Consider the following 20,058-nt stretch of genomic DNA (forward strand, 5'->3'; position numbering starts at 1 on the left):
CTATGAGGAGGAAAGAAAGGCTGGAGGCAGGACAAGGACGCCCTTCGTATGCAAATTATTCACGTGGAGGCGGTATTAATATTTTGATTCTCTTAGGATCTGGTCTCTCATCTCGGGCCATTGAAAGGAGAGCAAGCGGCTGCCTAGGTGTGCCCGGGGAGGGAATACTTTGAGCTGGAGGGCTCGCGGAGGATGGGGAGTGGGGTGGAGAGAGTGAAGACGAGATGCCCCCTTTGGGGGCCAGGCCCTCCCGGCTGGCCATCCACTTTGGCCTCTCGTCTGTCTCCCGCCCCTGTTTTGCCTCTCACTCCCTTCTCTGCCCCACGCCTCTTGTCCCAGCAGTGACTCCTTTCCCCCGACGTCCAATTTCACAGGCTCTGCCTCAGTTTCTCTCATGATTCTTGAGTTCTTTAAGGAGGGGGCCTCTCGATTTCTCTTCGTACCAGGCCTTCCTCCTACTCCCCTCTGCCCTTTGATTCCCCCTCCAACCCCCATTTTCAAAGGGGGAAATGTCCAGGGAGGGTGAAATTTACTAACACGTGATGAAATCCCTCCCCCATCTCCGTGACCCGGGTCCATAATGGCTTAGGGGGCTGCCAGGTCTTGTCCCTTGCTACCCTCCCCAGGGCTGGCTCCCCCACTTCCCCGCCCCCAGACCCCGCTTGGTTTGCTCCCGAAGACAAGCTTGGGGGCGGGGCTGGGGGGCGGAGCCCGTAACAAAGACTCGGAGCTGGAGAGGGGGGCGGGGGCGGGGCGGAATCCCTGCCTCCGGCGAGGCGGGGGAGGTGGCGGCGCAGGGTCGCCCGGCCGGGCGGGCGGGGTCGCGCCAGGTGGCGGTCCCCGCGCCGAGGCTCGGCTAGGGCGGGCGGGGGGATCGGACGCTGGGCCGGGGGCGCGTCATGTGGCCGCTAATGGTCCCGCCGCTGCTGCTGCTGCTGTGCTCAGGCCTCGCCGGACAGGTAGGGGCCCGACCGGCAGGTGCGGGCGCAGGGGGCTCCAGGAGGTGAGGGGGACTGAGAGGATTCCTGCAGAAACGGGGTTTGGGGCTCCATGAGCCCCCCCGGGGCTGCGAGGGGCGGAGGTCGCAACGGGGGAGGGGCTGAAACGTCCACTCTGGCTTTGGGGAAAAGGAGGGCTTCAAATCTAGCGTCAAGCTGGGATGGTTTGGGGGACACTCTGACCCCAGCTTCGGGGTTCTCAACTCCTCGGTGACCCAGAGCCCACCACACCCGCCATCTCACTGGAGCTGAGTGGGGTTGGGGGGAACTTCAGGGGGCTTTGGGGTGTATCTTACCCTTCACTCCCCCCATCATGGCTGGAGGTGCCCAGCCTCTGAAGCCCCCCAGTCCTCGCCTGCACCCCCAGCGTGGGCAAGGGGGCGGGACTCACGTGTGAGTGACTGACGGGGACATGTGTGAGGTGCAGAGGGGTGCTGGGTAAACGTGTCTTTGTGTCATGGCTGGGTGTGTCTGAGAGTTTGTGTGTGTGGCTGCGCTTGTGTGTGTCCCACTGTGCGTGAGTTGGGTGTGATCCGGGAGGCTGTTTGTATGTGAGAGAGAGTGTGCGTGGCAGCCAGAGGCTGTGACTGAAGGGTTGGTGTGACAGTGTGAGGCTTGTGAGCCTGTGACTGGGAGTTGTGTGTCTGTGTGTGTCTGGTGATGTGACAGCAAGTGAGGACTGTTAATCCTGGCGGTATTTGGGCAGCCATAGCTATGTGTAAAGGACTGTATGTGACAGTGTCCCCATGACTCTGTCCATTTGCTTGGGTGTTAAACAAAATGTGTGTGACCAGGTGTGTGGCTGTGTGAGTGGGGTGACAGTGTGCTGTTCTGTGCCTTTGAGTAAATTCCTTAAAAGGGGATGTGAAGGGTGAGGGCTGTGTGTGCAAACATGTATATCCATCCGCACGCGCGCGTGTGTGCGTGTGCGTGTGTGTGTGTGTGTGTGTGTGGTGCCTTGGACACTCCATTCATGCTTTCACAGAAAAAGGTCTCCCTCTCCGTGTTACCCCATCTTTTGGGCAGGCTTGGGGCACCTTGCAAAATGTTGAGTTCCAAGCTTTCTTCAGCTACTGGGAAATCTCTTTCCTCCTCTGTCTTGGGGCTGGGAGCACCCTCACATTCTCAGATCTGTAGGAGCTCAGAGGAAAGCTAAAATCGAAAAAAATAAAATAATGGTAATCACAGCTAACCTTTGTGACGTGATTATGCGCTGGGCACTGTTTCAAGCGCATAGCATGAAGTGAGGCCTTTAATCCTCTCAGCACCCCACTGGTAGATGCTATTGGTTACCCTCACCTAACAGATGGAGAAACTGAGGCACCGAAAAGTGAAGTCACTTGCTCAAGCTCAGACTGCTTGGGAGTGGGAGAGCTAGGATTCAACAGAAGCAGTCTGGTTTCTGAGCCCAGATGTTTAACCTCTTTTGTAAAATAATCCACTCTGCGAGGGTGGACAGTGCCTGTGTAGACACTAGGAGCAGTTTTTAGGTAGAAGCTCCAAGGATTAACAGCTCTGGCACCTCCCCTTTCTTGGTCAAGAGAAGAAAGGAGTCAGGCCCTTGGATCCAACCTGAAGGGGGTTTTGGGAGGGATGGAGGTCAGGCTCTAGATGGAAGGATTTCCAGGCCACAAGGCGAGGTAGTGGGGTCGCTGTCTTTACTTCTCCGTTTCCCCATCTCAGGACCCACATACTGGGTAGGATAGGACTAGTGCTCAGCATCTAGCATCAGGCTGCACACAGTAGGTGCTCAATTGACATGTGAGCCAGAGAGAAGTAAAGAGTGACAGCCGAATGTGAAAAAGTTGAGACCGAAAGAGGTATATACTTGAGAATCTGTTGAAAAAAAAAAAAAAAGAATCAGGAGTGAAGTTGAATTTGGTTTTTCCAAGAAGGATCCTTGGAACCACCACCTGGGGATTCTCCCAACTCCTGCTAGCCTTCAGGGAACTCCAGTTTTCCTGTCCTCCAGCCAAGATTGTCTAGGGGTGCGGGAGAGTGCTGTATGTCCTACAGACCCCAGGGCGGAGAGGGAGTTGCTTGGGGGCGGGGCTAAACTGGTGTCAGTGGAGGCGGGGCTAAACGGTGGATAAGGCGGAGCTAAATTGGGGTAATCAGTTGGGGCGAGGCTGGTGAAATCCTACCAGGGGATTGTCACTGCAGTGTCCTAAACCAACCTCAGCCCCCAGCTTGCCCACCAGCCCGGTACCCTAGGGAAGGAAGGGGTCTGAAAAATGGATGCTCTCTCCCCTCTCCGCTCCCTCCATCGCTCCCCAGACCCTCCTCCTCTATCCCTGCTGGGCCCTGGGCTCCACCAGAGGTCCTTTCTAGAGCGCACTCATTCATCCATTCAATCAACAGATATGGTTCAGCACTGGGATGCAGCCGTGAACCAAGTCATCAAATCCCTGCCCACCTGCAGCTGACCTTCTAGCAGGAGAGACAGACAAAGACCAGAATAAATGCATAATACAATGGCAACAACAAAATGTATCATACAGTGCAAGTGTTATGAAGAACAAATAGGGAAAAGGGGATCGGGTGATGGTGATGGGGTGGGGTCTACTTAGCAAGTGTGGTCAGGAACGGTGTCTCCAAGGGAGTAGTATTTGAGGGGACAGCTGAAAAAGGTGAGAGGAGCCTTCTGGGTATACAGGGGAAGAGAATTCAAGGCCGGGAGAATAGCAAGTGCAAAGGTCCTGAGGGGGGAACCAGCTTGGTGAGTTTGAGAAGCAGCAAGGAGGCTGGTATAGCTGGAGAGGAGAGTGAGAGGGAGTTGTGGGGAGATGAGACCGGGGAAGTTGGGAGGGGCCAGATCGGATGGGAACCTGTGGGCTGTGGGCAGGCCTCTGGATTTGACCCTGAGAGCAGGGGAGTAGCTCCTGTCAGAGGAGTCGTCCATCCATCCAGGGTCTGTCCCGGATGTTCTGGCTGTGGCCTGTGAATGCCCTGAAGCTACCAGAGAGCTTTCCCTGTGGGAGAGATGCCCCCTTCTCTACCACTGTGGCTAGTCTTCCCTAAGGTCTAGCCATCTTCGGCACTGAGTTTGGGGCCACCTCTTTCCTGGAGTCCCCACAGGTGGGGTAGTAGTAGTTCAGTTTGTGTTGCATGCCTCAGAGCCTCTGCACTTGCCATTCCCTCTGCCTGGGACGCTGTTCCCCCAGGTAGCTACTTGACCCCCTCTCCTTTTGCTTAAATGTCACCTCCTCCAAGAGGCCCACTTTGAACATCCATCTAAAATAGCCTTCCCACTGCCAATCCCTGAGCTCTTGCTCTCTGTTAGTTTTCTTCATAGCCTCCATCACTACCTTTCCAAGGTTCGTTTATTCATTCATAGGTGCTCAACAAATATTTGTTGAATGAATGAATGGATTGATCCCTCCTCCATAGAGTCTTTTCTTTCTCAAACCGTCAGACTGTTGTGCCAAGGAAGGGTTGGAGGAAACAACTCTCGCCTTTCACCATCCCATACCCATTTCAAGTCAACCACGGCTCGTGGATATGAAGTATCAGGAAAACCCTTCCTCATCTGTGCCTAAAATTCCACATTATAGGGCACTGTTATTCAGGGTTAAGTCGCTGTTCTCCTGGGCTCCTTTAGAAAATATAAGTGTCCCAGCTGGAGGGAGGTAGAGGGAAATCTTAAGGACTCCCAGTTAATAAGTGAATTGGATGTTTTTTTACTTCCTACGGAAGAGCGGGGTTGGGTTTGGGTCCCAATGAAGGAGCTGGGGCGACACCTAGTGGCGAAATGAGGGTTATGGAGACTGTGTGTGTGTGTGTGTGTGTGTGTGTGTGTGTGTGTGTGTGTGTGTGTGTGTGTGTGTGTGTGTGTGTGTGTGTGTGTGTGTGTGTGTGTGTGTGTGTGTGTGTGTGTGTGTGTATGACTATGGCGAAGGCATGTGGGTGGATGTCCATGTATGTATGTCATGGCCCCATCCAGGGTTCCTCAGGTGCAAGTGAAGGGGATGCCAAAAAAAAAAAAAGCTCAAAACAAAAATAAATATCTTAATGGAATATTTTAAGAAAGTCAAAATTAATTCCAAAAATTTATAATGAACAACGTAATTTTAAGTAAAGACAGGATCCAACTCTGCACTTGCACAACTCACATCACTCCCCTCACTGTAACCCTGGCCCTGTAGGAGTGTGTCTGTAGTGTCTATGGGTGTGTGTATATTTAGGGATCGTGTACTCGGCATTGGCCAAGCTGGACACAGAGACACGCATGTACTATAATCATGTCTGTGGATGGGTGACCATGTGGGCCTGTGTGAACCCAGCAGCTGGTGTGAGCAGAATTGTGTCCCCAGAATTCATGTCAGTGCTTAGGGGGCACTGTTTTTACTTACTCATGCCTTCGTGTGTTCATTTAGGAAGCACTCAGTGGGAGCCTTCTGTGTTTTGAGCCTTATACCAGACACTCAGGGCTGGGTGACCATTTGAGCTCTTGATGGGTGGGATGGAAGATTTAACTTCTCTGACACTGAGTCTGGTTGTGCCAGGGAGAAGGGAGTTGTGACAGGAGCAGGAGACTTTGTCCCCAGAGTGGAAGCATGGTCTACCTCACAGCCTCATCCATCCAGAGCTCTATTCTTAATTTTTTCAGAAACTTCCATACTATTTTCTATAGTGGCTGCACCATTTTCCATTCCCACCGAAGGTACACAGGGTTCCAATTTCTCCACATCCTCTCTAACATTTGTTATTATCTGACTTTTGATTCTAGCCCATCCTCATGGGTATGAGGTGATCTCTCATAGTGGCTTTGATTTGCATTTCACTAAGGGTTAGTGATGTAGAGCATCTTTTCATGTGTTTATTGGTCCTTTGTATATCTTCTTTGGAAAAATGTCTAGTCAAGTCCTTTGTCCAGTTTTGAATTGGGTTGTTTGTTTGTTTGTTTTGTTTGTTGTTGTTGTTGTTTAAAGAGGTTCTAAAGCCAGGAATGAGACATGGTTGGATTTGTGTGAGGGACAGATCTTCTGGCTATATAACATCGAAAACAGACTGGACTGGGTAGAGTAAAGGATGAAGACAGAATTATTTCAGGAGCTGACAAGTCCTAATGAGCAGCAGCCAGAGGCATAGCAAGACGACATGCGGGGGGCAGAGGGAGGGTATCTCCCACTGCCTGGCGTCTGAAGTGCTTAACACATCCCACTGTCTCCTTCCCAACCTCCTCTTGGAATTCTGCATCAGGCGGGAAAGCGGAGATGACAGGAGAAAGCCTGCAGTGAGAGGAGAGAAAATACAGCTCTCCCAAGGGGAAAAAGATGCATTTCAACACCATTTCCCACAACTTGCTGTAACCAAGAAGAAAAACTAAAATAAGCCACAGACTAGAAGGCTCTCACCATTTGTATTCTTAGGGATGCAATGCTGTGTATGTGTGGATGTGAATTCATGCCTTTCTTGTGTGCGAATGAAATACTAGGGGGGCTGAGATGGCCCAACTGACAGAGGCCACTTGGCTTACTGCAAAGGACACTTAGTTTTGCTTGGCTTGTTTGTGTTTTCTAGCTTTTCTACTGGAGAGTTCTATCGTTTTTACCTGCTGCCCATTAAACAGGGATGGAACTTACGTTTTATGCTTGCTACCTTAATTCATATTTTTGAGTAAATTTTCTTCTCAACATAAAATCTAGCTACAGAGATGTACACAGATCAAAAACATGCAGCTCGATAAATTGTCTGTCTGTCTATTATCTATCTATCTGTCTGTCTGTCTATCTATCTATCTATCATCTATCTATCTGTCATCTATCCTCTTTTTGTCTTGGATATAGTGTTACCAGCACCATATCTGTTCTGTTTTTTCTGGGCTGGTGAAGTTTGTGGTTGACACTAAATGCTGGTATAGACACTCCGACACATGTCTGTAGAGAATGTCTGTTTGCATTTCTGCTGGGTACATACGTTCGGTAGATTCTCTTTATTCACAGCAGTTATGACCTCACAGACACTCAATTAGCAAATACTGAATCATCACGGTTAGATTCCTGCAAGCCTCTGGTCACAACATTTTTGTGGACCAAACAGTATGCAGCTTTGTTTTAAATGTGTTTCTGTTTAAAAACACCTTGTTTAATATGTATTGTTGGTTCATTAACACCAAACTCACAGCCAAAGGCACTGTAATGAGATGTATCGACCACAAATATTTTCTTCCCGCAGGCACATCACAGCCTTCTGGTACTTAGAAACACTAGACAGCACTTCAACGCCATGCATGGGGGCCACTCGAAATAGAGAAATCACTAAACAAAAGTGCAAACATATGGAAAATTTGGCACTAGACTGAAAGAGACACGTTTACAATTAGGACAGCTGAAACAAGAAGGCAGATCATGGCCATGTTGGACCTTGGTTGGGAACCTGGGTGTGGGTGACCAAAATTTTTGCCACTCTGCACATATCCATGAATGACCACAAAAGCCCTGCAAGTATTGATTTGGGGATTACAAATAAATTGTAATGAGTAGGTGACTTGCCAATATTGAATATGCGAATAGTGAGACTCAACTGTATATACCTAGGAGCTGAATTACTGGGCTGTGGAGAGAGGGATATGTCAAGCCTCCCAAAGTTCCAAAGACTCCTCAGAGTTTACCAATTTACTCTTCCACCAGCAGTCTGAGAGTTCCAGTTGCTCCATATCGTCATCAACACCTGGTGTGATCTATTTTAGACATTCCAATAATAGGTGTGTACTTATTACATTATGAGTTTAATTTACATTTCTTGATGATGTTTATTAACCACTCAGGCATTTTCATTTGTGAAATGCCTGTTTGAGTCTTTTGCCCATTTTTCTATTAGGTTGTGTGCATTTTTCTTATTGATTTGTAGGAATATGTGTGCACATATATCCAGATTTTAAATGTCCATCCATCCATCCATCCATCCATCCATCCATCCATCCATCCTTCCATCTATCCATCCTTCCATCTATCCATCATCTATACTCTTTTACGTAAATATAAAATCAGGATGAGTTCATTATTGGACATAAGGATTGCAAGTGTCTTACTCTGTGGCTTGTCTTTTCATTCTCTTAATGGTGTCTTTGATCAATACAAATTTTAAATTTTAATGTAGTTTAAATAATTTTTTCCTTCAAGGTTAGTGCTTACTGTCGTGTTTTAAGTGATCTTTGCCTACCCCAGAGTAATGAAGATACTCTTCTATACTTTTTTTTCTAAAAGCTTTATTGTTTACCTTTCACCTTTAGAGGTACAATCAACATGGAATTGTTTTTTGTTTGAGATGTGAGGTAGGGATCAACATTTATTCTTTCCCCTATGAATAGATCCAATTGACCCAGTGTCATGTATCCTGTCTGTCTGGGATGGAATCCTGGGAAATCCTGTGGGAAAGTTTTTTAGCATATCTGTGCCTCTGTTTCCTCATTTAAAAAATGAGAAATCCTGTGGGAAAGTTTTTTAGCATATCTGTGCCTCTGTTTCCTCATTTAAAAAATGAGAATTGTAATTCTGTCTACTTCATGGTAGTGTTCTGAGGGTTAAATGAGTTATTACATGTACATCACTGCAAATGGTGCCTAGCACATGATAAGTTTCAATAAACCTTAGCAATTATTGTTATTGTTTCTGACAGCTATGAACTTTTTTCCTCTTGGGAATTTTCAGGGGAAAAACACATTAATTTCCATGGCTCCTAGTCTTAATGCATTCAGGAGGCTATAACAATACCGCAGACTGGGGGGTTTATAAAAGACACAGCTCTGGAGGCTGGGAAGTCCAAGATCAAGGTGCTGCGGACCTGGTGCCTGGTGGGAACCCACTCCCTGGTTCATAGATGGTGTCTGCATGCTGTGTCCTCCCATGGTGAGGGAGCTCTCTGGGGTCTCTTGCTTACTGACCCCATTCATGAGGGCTCCACACTCATAACCTAATCACTTCCTGAACACCCCACCTCCTAATACCATCACCCTGGGAGTTAGAGCATCGACATATACATTTTGGGAGGACACAACATTTAATCTTCAGCACTCCCAAACCATGCTTAGAGTGATGATGGCGATGGAGAGGAGGAGATACTTTCTGGAGAATATTCTGTATGAAAATTAGCATCGGGGTTGGCTTGGATGGAGGAGCAGGAAGGGAGATCAAGGGGGCGGGGAGGGAGCAAAATCTGTAGTTTCTAAGGTACATCTGACCCAGGTTCTTTGGAAGCAAGGAAGCTAGGGTGCAAAATTTAAGGAAGAACTCATTCTTATGTCCGTGCAAGCACAGGGTCCCTCAGGGGTAGAGGTTGGCAGGGAAAATTTAAGAATAATCCTCTTTTAACAGTTTTATTTAGGAATAATTTACATACCATAAAACCCACCTGTTACAGAATTGGGCAAACATCACCCCAATCCAGTTTTAGGATTTCTGTCACCCCCAAAAGAGCCCTTGTGCCCATTTGTAGCCCATCCCCACACTCAACCCCAGTTCTACCCACTAATCTACTTTCTGTCTCTATAGGTTTGCCTTTTCTGGACATTCTGTATAAATGGAATCATACACAATGTGGCCTTTTGTTTCTGGCTTCTTCCACTTAGCTGAATATTTTTGGGGTTTACCCATGTTGTAGCGTGTGTCAGTAGGCTGTTCGTTTTGGTGGCTGAATGGCATTCCATTGTATGGATGGACCACAGTTCACCAGTTGATGGGCATTTGGATTGTTTTCTCCATTATGAAAAATGCTGCTATGAATATTTATACAAGTCTTTCCACAAACGTATGCTTTTATTTCTCTTGGGTAGATGGAATTGTTGGGTCTTATGGTAAGTTTCTGTTTAACGTTTAAAGAAACTGCTAAATTGTTTCTCAAAGTGGTTACAACATTTTATATTCCCACTAGCACCCGGCTCAGTTTCTTCACATCATCACTAATCCTTGATACTGCCTTTCTGGTTGAGGTCGTTCTGGTTGGGTGCATATGCTGTTAGTCCTGTGACACACACACATGGAGGAGTCCAAGAAGCAGATGGGCATAGGGGTTGGAGATCTGGGCTGTGGATATACCTCTGGGAGGCCTTAGCTGTAGTCAGTCAAGAAACAGTTAGTCAGTCAAGAAACAGTTTCTTGGGCGCCTGCTATGTGCCAGAGTGAGAGGGGCTGGGCACCTAGGACAAAGGCAAATGTGATGGAGACCGCTCCTTGGAGAAGCTTGGCTCTAAGGAGATAGGGCAGTTTCCCACAGCACCAGTAGGGAGTGCATGAGAGAGTATCATTAGGTTCCAAATTCTCTAAGCCAGGAGGCCTTGGAGCCCAGTGGTTTTGGCACCTGACATCAGACAGACCTGGGTTCAAATTCTAGGCCCCCATTTACCTGCTGGGTCACCTTGAAGTGGTCCTCTCCCCTCTCTGAGCCCAGTTTCCTCACCTGTAAATAAGGATGTCACTGTAGTTTTCATGGGAGTTTGCAACAACTGCTCAGCAAGCACATTTGAAATGTGTCCAGCATTCATAAATGCAAGCACACAAGTAGGCAAGGACACATCTCATTTTTAAAAGCTCATTATCAGTTGCAAATAATTAAGAACAGCAGCTACTATTTGTGGAACGTTTACCATGTCCCAGACACCCTGCAGAATGCTTAATAAGCACCATCCCGCCCTACTCTCCCTCGGCTCACTCTGCTCCAACCACCCTGGCCCCCTTCTTGAACACTCATGCTCCTGCCCCAGGGCCTTTGCACTTGCGGTCCCCATTGCCTGAAACTCTTCCCTCAGATATCCAAATGGCTCCCTCCCTCACGTTCTTCAGGTCTCTCTGCTCAAATGTCACTTTCCCCAACCACCCCGTTTAAAGTTTACTCCCCTGTTTATTCCTACGCCCCTCCCAAGTCCTGATATTTTACTCCGCCCTCCCCTCCATTTCTTGTATGATTCGCCCCACAGAATGTTTGGCTTCACAACGGCAGTCGTTTTGTCTGTTTTCACAGTGCCTGGGACGCAGTAGCTGCTCAATAAATCTTTCACTTTATTCTCAAGACACCCCAGGCCTTTACACATATTAGGCCCATAGTCCTCACATCCACCCACTTTGCAGATGAGGAAACCGAAGCGGAGAGAAGTCTCTGCTGGAGGTTACACAGGGGCAGAACCTGCCTCTCGGTTCTGAAAAAAGCTCATAATAAAGGACAGTTCAAGACCCGCACCCCCATGTTCAGGGCTTCTCCCCAGGCGAGCGAGCCCTGTGAAAGGCCTGAGTCATCGCCGCCTCCAGACGGCGGCGGCCGCGGGCTGAGGGCGGCGGCGGCGGCGGCGCGAGGTGATGCGGGGGCGCCAGGAGGGGGCGTGAGTGCGGGGAAAACAGAGGAAATGAAACCCGCCAGGCGCGCGGCTCCCGCCAGCCCCGCCGCCCCCGCCGCCGGCTGGTGCGTGGGTGGGACGTGCAGGGCCTCTGCACCACCCTCTCGGAAGGCACGGGCCCCGAAGCCCTGGGGCCTGAAGGATGGTCCCAAGTGTCACGTCCCCGCCCCCACCCCAAGTTCAATTTGTGAGTGGAGAGCCGCTTGGGACTTGTCTGCCAAAGGCTAGCTCCTGTCTCCGCCGTCCCCGATCATAATGCCGCCCCTGGTGTACTGGGGCATCCTCCCGCTGCTCGAGCGACCCCCTAAACCGCACCTGCATTTAAGTCACCGCGGCTGCTGGCTCCGGACCTCGCGGCTCTGGGCTTCCCTCGTTCCGAAAACAACCCGGGGGTCTCTAGAGTGATTCTGGTCCAGGCAGAGCCCTTTCCCTAAGGAAAAGAAGACCCTAGGCTGCCCGATTCACGGGAGCGCACCAGAGTTTCGCTCCCCATAGCCCCCCCCATACCTGCGCTCGCGGGTTTCAGAGAGTCGGGGTCGGTGTCCTAACAGGAGGTGGGTGGGGACTTGCGACTTCGGTCCTCTGCCGGCTTTGGGTGGTCGCGGTAGGCTGAGCGCCGGGGGTGGCCCGGGAACACCCTCGGGGCGGAACGCCTGGGGGCGGGCTGGGAATGCCGCGGCGGTGGGGGTGGGGCCGGAGCCGCTGGGGATGCCACCCGGGGGTGGTCCCTCTCCCGGTGGGGCGGTCCTGGGCAGGGGTCACAGAGAGCTGGGCAGGGGTGTGGGGCAGTGCGGGCGCCCCCCGCCCCCCGCCGGGCTCCTGGCCGGAGCCGTGACGTCACGGCGGCTGGAAGTGCCCGGCGCGGAGGCGCGGGAGGGGGCGGGGGCCGAGCCGGTGCTTTATAAGAGGAGCCCGCCTAGCGCGCGGAGCCGCAGCCCGCGTCCCCGAGCCCCCCGGCTGGCCCGGCCCCGGCCCCCAGTTCGCGCTCGCGCCCCGGGGGCGGCTGGGCGGCGAGGGACCGAGCGCCAGGCGGCGGGCGGGAGAAGGGACGCTCGGCGGGCGGCCGCGGGGCATGAGGCGGGGGCGCGATGTCGGTGCCGCTGCTCAAGATCGGGGCCGTGCTGAGCACCATGGCCATGGTCACCAACTGGATGTCGCAGACGCTGCCCTCGCTCGTGGGGCTCAACGGCACCGTATCCCGCGCCGGCGCCTCCGAGAAAATCGTGAGTGGCCGCTGCGCAGGGGGCGCTCCCGGGGGGCGTGGTGCCCGAGCGCCGCCGCTGCAGCCCCCGGGGGCCCCCGCCCCACAGTCTCCTGGCCCCGGGGCGCCCACCGGGGGCTGGGGGCTGAGGGCTGGACGTGGAAGCGAAGGAGCCCCGGGACCCTCAGCCACCTCCGCGCGGTTCATTATTGTTATTATTCTTATTTCTTATTATTAGTGGGCAGGGTCCGAGTGGCAAGAATGTACTAGGCTCGCTCCCGCCCAGCGAGGAGACGGCGAGGGTCCGGGATGAGTGGGGCAGAGCGGTAGGGTAGATTCGGGCGGCTGGGAGGGACCCTACCTCTGAATGGGGTCTTCGAGCGTTTCCACTCCTATTTGTGTCTCCGGGTCTCTGAGTTAGTCCCGCGTCTGCCTGTCTGTCTCTCTGTCCCTCTGCCTGTTCCTTTTCCTCTGGTTTGCTTCTCTAGTTCTGTCTCTCTCGGTCTCTCTTTCTCTCTGTTGCTGTCTCTGACTTTGTATCTCTTTTTGTCTGTCTCTCTTTTTCTCTCCGCCCTCCTCCCCCAGCGTCTTCCTCCTCATTACCTGCCTCACCATGTGCTGAATATTTATTCCTATAACTTGCCCTCTCTAGGAGTTAGAAGGGTCTCGGGCTGGGGCAGGGGCCGACGCTGCCCCCTGAAGCTCCAGTATTGTCCCCTCCCCCATGCCATCCCATCTATCATCATCCTCCAGCTTTCCTGCCACAGATCTGAGGAGTTGGAGGGAGAGGAATGCAGTCGGGGGGGTTACTAGTGACGGTCCTGGAGTCCTGAGGAGAGGGAAGGAGGCATCTTCCATAGCCAGCTTCCCTCAACCTCCTCCAGATATGCCCCGCCCACCCGTCCCCTCTTCAGTCTGTTTGCGAGACTCCTCCCCCTTGGAGCTGGGATACGTGGGCTCCCTCTCCTGCTGGATGTTTCCCCAACTTGGCCAGCTCCCCTGTTCAGCCCCCGGTGTCCACCACACCGCTTCCTTCCCTCACCTCGCTGAAGGAAAGGGGTATCTACTCCTAGGGATTGCAGGCAAGTGGAGAAAGGGTGCGACGCACTGTGCCAGGCATTGCCCGGCCAGCCCCCAGGGAGAAATGGCGCTGGGCTTGGCACAGGTGAGGGCTTTCAGTCCGGATTCTTAGACTTGAAGCCAATGTGTGAAAGTGTCTTTCTGTGTGTCTAAGAGTATGTCGGATGTGTCTGTCTGTGCACGAGTTTCCGTGTGCTGTGGGAGTATGTGAGAGTGGGGTATGAGAAGTTTATGTGCTTTGCCAGCATGAGGGTCCAAGTGTGTCTTCCGACTGTGAGTTTGTGCCTGAGTGAGCGTGTCTGAATGTGGGTGCATCGAAGTATGTATCTGCAGTTGTATGTCCCTGACTATGGGTTTGTGTTATGTGACAGTGCGTACGCACATGCGTTTGTTCGTACGAGTCTGAGACATCCGTCTTGCTGCTGCCTTCCGAGGGGCAAGAAAGATGTCTCACTGAAATCAGAAGCCAGATTCCCCTCCCCCACCACCTAAGGAGTGTGAGTTTGTGTAAATGTGTGTATGTATTATGTGCAGCATATGGTGTGTAAATGAGAGCACATGGTGTGTCTGAGGAATGTATACATAAGTGTGTAAGAGTATGTCTCTCAGTTATGTTTTTGTGTATGCCTGTTATCTGTGCAAATATATACATATACGTGTGAGTGTATTGTGTGCATAAAAGTATAGACATGTATGTCTTTAAAAGCATGTGCATATATGTGGAAGCATGTATCTGTGAATGATGTGTGTGCCTGCCTTGTATTATATGCATGTGGGTGGATTCCGTGTGTGTACCATGTGTTTTCTGTAAGTTTGAGGTGTGTGTGTGTGTGTGTGTGTGTGTGAGTACCCAAACAGGCCTGGTCTCCACTCCGGCCCATCTGTAGCTAACAGTGCCTTGACCAACGCGTCCATGAAATGGCTCGCTGAAAGCTAAGAGCCCTGGCATCCCTCAGTCTAACTAAGCCTTGCCAGAAGGTCTCTATGGAGTGATATGCCAAGGGACTCAGACTGAGACCTGGAAGGGGATGTGACATGTGGGTATTCTAGAAGGGTTTTGGGAGTCTGACTGACCCAGGAGGAATCCAGACGTTCCCCACACTTGCCCTATGACTTGCTCTTAACTCTGGGCCAGTGTCTTCATCACTGAACTGCAGTTTCTTCATCTAGAAAATGGGCATGATAATTCCTACCTCACAGAACTGATGTGGGTAACAGAGATCTACTGTCCAGCTCCCCATCCACCTATCCTTCCATCCACCCATCCACCCATCTCTTTATCCTTCTGTCCATCTCTCTACCCATCTCACTATCCACCTCTCCATCTATCTTCCTATCCAGCTATTATCCATCATTTGTCTCTCTATCTATCCTTCCATTCATCTGTCCTTCCACCCATCTCTATCCATGCATCCACATATCCCTGCATTCATCCATTATCTATCATCCAGCCATCTTTCCTCTATCCTCTATATATTCATTTTTCCATCCATCCATCTCTATCCATTCATCTTTCAATACATCTTATTTAGTCAACAAAACTATTGAGTGCCTCCTCTATGTCAAGCATGTATATGCTTGAAAGCCCCGGCTCAGTGCCACACATAATAGATGCTCAGTTAGTGATAGCACTCTGAGTCACACATATCTGGTTTGAATTCTGGCCTTGCAATTTGCTAACATTATGACCTTGGGGAAATTATTTAATCTCTCCAAGCTTCAATATCCTCATTATTCAAGGAGAATTTAGAGTCCTGATTAGTGTAGGATCCACAAGGACATCTGTGTTTTGCTCACTACTGAACCCTAAGGCCTGATTACAAATATTTGTCAAGTGACTGAATCAACAATCACATCTTCACAAGACCATGATTTCCACCTTCAAATGAAAACAAATGGCTGAGTACATAGTACGTGCTCAGTAAGGAGAGTTACTTTGCTTGCCATTGTAGCCGCTTGGAGGCCTGGAATAAATATTTGTCAAGTATCTAAATCAATAATCCACCTCCCTAAAGATTGGGAAGAACAAATGGAAGTGACCAGACACACGGAAGGTGCTCAGTAAGGAGGCGTTGTAAGAAGGTGTAGAATGCCAACGTGGGTTAGCTGACAGGTTCAGGAACCCAGTAGCGAGAATTCCCAGTCACGAGGCAGAAGGTTGGGTGCTGGTGTTTGGCTTAATAAAGGACCTCAGTGGTGAGGTGTGGGGGCTGCTGAGCCCAGACCATCTGGCCATTCTTGTCTCTGGCTCCTCCTCCCTGCTCTGATGCAGAGGAGCAGTGTAGCATTCTAAGAGATTCTAGGAGATGGTGTTACAGACCATCCCTGGAAAGGAGTGGGGAGGAAGCCGCCACCGCTCCTACCTTTGGCCAACTCCCAGCCATAAAACATCTCTGTGGGATGGAATGGCTCCTCACCTGGGGGTCATAAATCCAGAACCAGACTAAAAGCTGTCAGCCCCATTGCTAGCAGCTGCCGTCATTAAGGGGCCTGAAGTGAGTTACCTGCCTCTTATATGTTGTCTTTGCTCACCCCCTCATCCTTAAGGGCTGGAGAGAAGAAAGGGGAAGTGGAGGAGGGGTATTCTGTTCGTGGAGGACCCTCTTCCCCTCGGGAGTAATGGGAGGGGCTGAGCAGCTATCAGCAAAAGGCTCTTTGAAGACTTTCCTGTGAAGAACCAGTGCGTAGAATCCATGTCTTTTCTTGACAGTTTTCTAGGGGAAAAGGCCTCAGATACTTCGTATCAGTAAAGAGAGGCGGAGTTATGCCGGGTAACGAGCAGCCCCTCTCTCAGTCGTTTAACACAGCACTGTGTCCATAGTTGGCTGGGGAGCTCTGTCCATGGTGGTTACTTAGGGATCCAGAACGATAGAGGCTCTTTGGTGACATGATCTTTCAGACAGGAAAAGGAGGGTACAGCAAACCCTCCTCCCCCGCCCCCAGCTCCTAAAGCCTTGCCCTGGAGGTGACACATGTTACGTTTGCTCATATTTCATTGGTCAACGGAAGTCACATGGCATGCCTAACCTCAAAGAGGGTGAGAAGTGTGGTCCTACCATGACCCGGATGGAGAGGCGTGGTCAGGTATGTGAGAACAGCCCTAAACACTGCCCCACCCTACTGATCCCTCCTCCTTTTATCCTAAGTGACACAAACTCTCTTAGAGGATATCTCCAGTCATCGATTCGCCTACTATGTGCCAGGCACTACTCTATGAATCAAGGATATAACAGTGAGCAAAATAGATATCCTTGTCCTCATGGAGCTGACATTCTAGGGCAGGGATGGGGAGAAAAGGCCCTGAGGTGGCAATATGCTTGGAAGAATGTTGGAGAAACAGGAAACCAGTGTGGCTGCAGCAGGGTGAGCATGGGGGGAGAGCAAGAGGGGGCGAGGGTGGGGAGGTGGTGGGAGCCACATCGCGTTCGGGATGGAGGGGACCGCGTAGGAATTTTAGATCTAACTAGTAGCTCCTCCTGCATTCCCTGTCCTCCTTTCGAGCTTTCTTTTCTCGATTGCACTTTTAACTTCTAATATACTCTGTTCAGTTGACTTATTTATCTTGTTGTCTGATTCTCCTCATTATAATGTCAGCTCCATGAGGACAGGGATTTTTTAAAAATCAATTTTTGTTGACTGTTGAAGCTCCAGTGCCTAGCCCAGGGCCTAGCACACAGTAAGTGTCCAATACATACTTGTTAAGTGAATAAATGGGGTGTTAAGGAGGGTTCTGAGCAGAGGAGGTGCGGGACTTGACTCAGGCGTTCATTTTCCCTCTGGCCCCCATGGGAAGGGCAGACTGGAGGAAGTGAGGGCAGGAGCTAGGAGACCAGAGAGGAGGAGACGGCACTGGTCCAGGTGAGTGATTATGGGGGCTGGACCAGGGTGGGGGCCAAGGAGGTGAAGAGTAGGTCTGTTGTGGATTTGACCACACCTGCCATATTCACCTGCTCCCAATTGTGGACTTACAGCTTCTGCTCAAATACCTTAAAGTGTGAGGAAATATTTATCAGGTACCTACTTTATGAGGAAGGGTCCTAGACTGTGGAATAGAAAGATGAATAATGCCCCCAACTCCAATCAGAGCGCAGTCTCATCAACAGTACTTGTGACAAGACGTGGTACGCGTGATGATAGGGATGTTTCTGGAGTGTTATGGGGGCACGGAGGAAGGGCACTGAAACAAGCTGGGATGCCACAGGGTTTCTTGGAGATGGTGATGCCCGAACTGTGTCTTAAAGTCGAGAAGGAATGGGCCGGACGAAGACAGAGCAAGGACCCTCCAGAAGGAAGGAATAGCATAGACAAAGGCTCAGGCGAGGAGCACCCCGGTGGGCAGAGAGACTGCAAGCAATTCAAGAGTTGCTGGAGACTTACATGCCAGGTTGGGAGGAGTGTGGAAGTGGCCTGAGGGTCCATGTGATGAAGGGATTTGGCTTGAGGTGCCTATACTTCATTCTGATTGTCAAAGGTTGGGGACTTGGAGGGGTTTGGAGCAGGAAAGGAATAAGAGGCTGCTCTGCATTTTTCAATAGACCTGTGTTAGAAAATCCTTCTAGGTTTCGAGAGTGAAATCTGTCCCCTTTAAACTTTTGCCCACCTTGCTTGCACCAAATCTGAACTCCTTACCCTGGCCCAACTCGTTGAGCCTCAGTTTGTTCATTTATAAAGTAGGGATCATAGCGGGATGTACCTTATAGCGTTGTGGTTAGCGGTGTGCCTGACAGCTGGAAGGTGCCTGTAAAGGTCAGCTATTGTTGTTATCACCATTATCGTTACAAAGCCCCACCCGCCTGACTCTCAGCTCTTGGACCATTCATCTGCCACTCACTGCTCTTCTTGTTCCTGCCTCTGGAACTTGCACTTGCTGTGCCATCCTCAGGGAACACGCTTCCCCCAGTTTTTCCTCTAGCCAGCTCCTCCTCAGGTTCCAGTTCAGATGTCAGAGACCTGCCCTGACCACCTCAGCTAACATGCCCCTGCTCTATGATTTGAACCTGTTCTGTCTTCTGCCTGGTACTCATAATTATCTGAAATCATCTTGGTAATTGTTTGTTTATTACCAACAGAATGGAAGTGTTATGTGAGCAAAAACGTTGTCCCTGTAGTTTATTACTGGGATCGTCTCACTTCAAGCAGTAGGGATTTTCTGAATGGTCTCAGTTCTGCCCCACGAGACCACTGCCCTTTCTTCCTCCCAGCGACACCTCTGAGCCTTGATGAGTTTTTCTGTGACCCCTGAGTCTTCTGCCATGGCTCGGAAGCATCTGTTTCTTAAAGCATTATTTTCGTGTTCTTGTTTCTCAATGCTTCTCTGTTTGAATGGACATCCGGAAAATGCGCACATTGCCAACTTCGATTCCACAAAAAGGTATGGAGTGGTCTTGCCACAAAGAGCAGAACAGTCATCCCTAACTAGCGATGGCTGAGCTCCTCTATGTGCCAAGCTCTGTGCTGGGGGCTGAGGATTCAGCAGTGAACAAGAGAGACTCAGTCTCTCTCCTCATGAAGCTTCATAGAGAGATGTAGTGAGTGTGGGATGGTGCAGATGGCTGTATAATTACAGTGGTAAGGACAACAGAGAAGATGTGCAGCCCGGAGGACGTGCCGTGGGGAAGGGGTGGTCCATGAAGCCTTCCCTGAGGAGATGACATTTGCCCTGAGACATGAAGGGTGAGTAAGGTTGGGCAAAGGCAGAGCTGGTAAAGTGGAGGGAGAGAGGCCGGGAGAGAGTGTGTGAACGTGTTGGGGTGGGTCGGCAGGTGATGTGTTTGAGGATCTGGTGAGGTAGGAAGGAGCCTTAGCCCACTGGGGGTTGCTGAGCACCTCCCTGGACCTGGGCTGCCCCAAGTTTGATGCCAACATATAGAAATGGCTTGAGGTGTAGCCTTTGCTCCAACCAGTCAGAACCACAGACAGCGGTCAAGGCAAGATGGTCTGGACTGCTTGAGTGTGGCTAAAACTGGCTTCCTCCTCTTCCAGAAGAAAGCCCTCGTTTCTGCCTCTTGGTGCCTTTAATGCCCCCAGCATCCTGCTCACCTCTGGCCCTAGGCGGCTGATGCCTCTTTGTGAAGCTCCAGTGGGGAGCAGCTGCTGAAGCTGGGCGTGGGAGAAAAGCAGCCATCTGGGGGAGGCCCGGGCGCTTTGAGAGCTTGATGTGGGGTTGGATGTGTTTGTGTGTGGGAGTGAAGAGTCTGCCACCAGGACACCCAGGGGGCCAAGCTGGTTCCCAGTCCTTGTCTCTGTCTCAGCCTTGACACCTCTATTTTTAAACTCTTGTCTTTTAAGAGTCAGTCAGTCTCTCTCTGTCTCTCTCTCTCTCTGTCTCTCTCTCCACCCCTCTCCTCACCCCCTCTCTCTTATCTTTGTTTCATTATCTTTTTTCCTTTTCTTTGTCTTAACTGTGTACCCACAACACATAGTAGACATTCAATAAATGTTTGCTGAGTGAA

General features: G+C 50.7%; 1 protein-coding gene and 1 long non-coding RNA gene across 3 annotated transcripts in view; one reads left to right on the forward strand and one right to left on the reverse strand.

Moving 5' to 3' along the window:
- The first annotated feature begins 831 nt into the window (after window positions 1-831).
- Window positions 832-20,058, forward strand: part of OLFM2 (olfactomedin 2) — a 55,736-nt gene continuing 36,509 nt past the window's right edge. The window contains exon 1 of one of the 2 annotated variants that reach the window (XM_039873262.1): window positions 832-959. In XM_039873262.1, the coding sequence (XP_039729196.1) occupies window positions 900-959 (60 nt within the window). In that variant the 5' untranslated portion in view covers window positions 832-899. Of the gene's footprint in view, window positions 960-12,413; window positions 12,549-20,058 lie in introns of those variants that run through there. The other variant, XM_039873261.1, reaches the window with a different exon arrangement.
- Window positions 9,736-11,951, reverse strand: LOC120610898 (uncharacterized). Its single transcript, XR_005655024.1, has 3 exons — window positions 11,833-11,951; window positions 10,341-11,755; window positions 9,736-10,049 (listed from the first exon to the last, which is right to left on the reverse strand). It is a non-coding gene; the product is annotated as an uncharacterized LOC120610898 (long non-coding RNA).

This window comes from Pteropus medius, unplaced genomic scaffold, assembly GCF_902729225.1.
Source record: "Pteropus medius unplaced genomic scaffold, Ma_sr-lr_union100, whole genome shotgun sequence".
Classification (NCBI taxonomy): Eukaryota; Metazoa; Chordata; class Mammalia; order Chiroptera; family Pteropodidae; genus Pteropus; species Pteropus medius.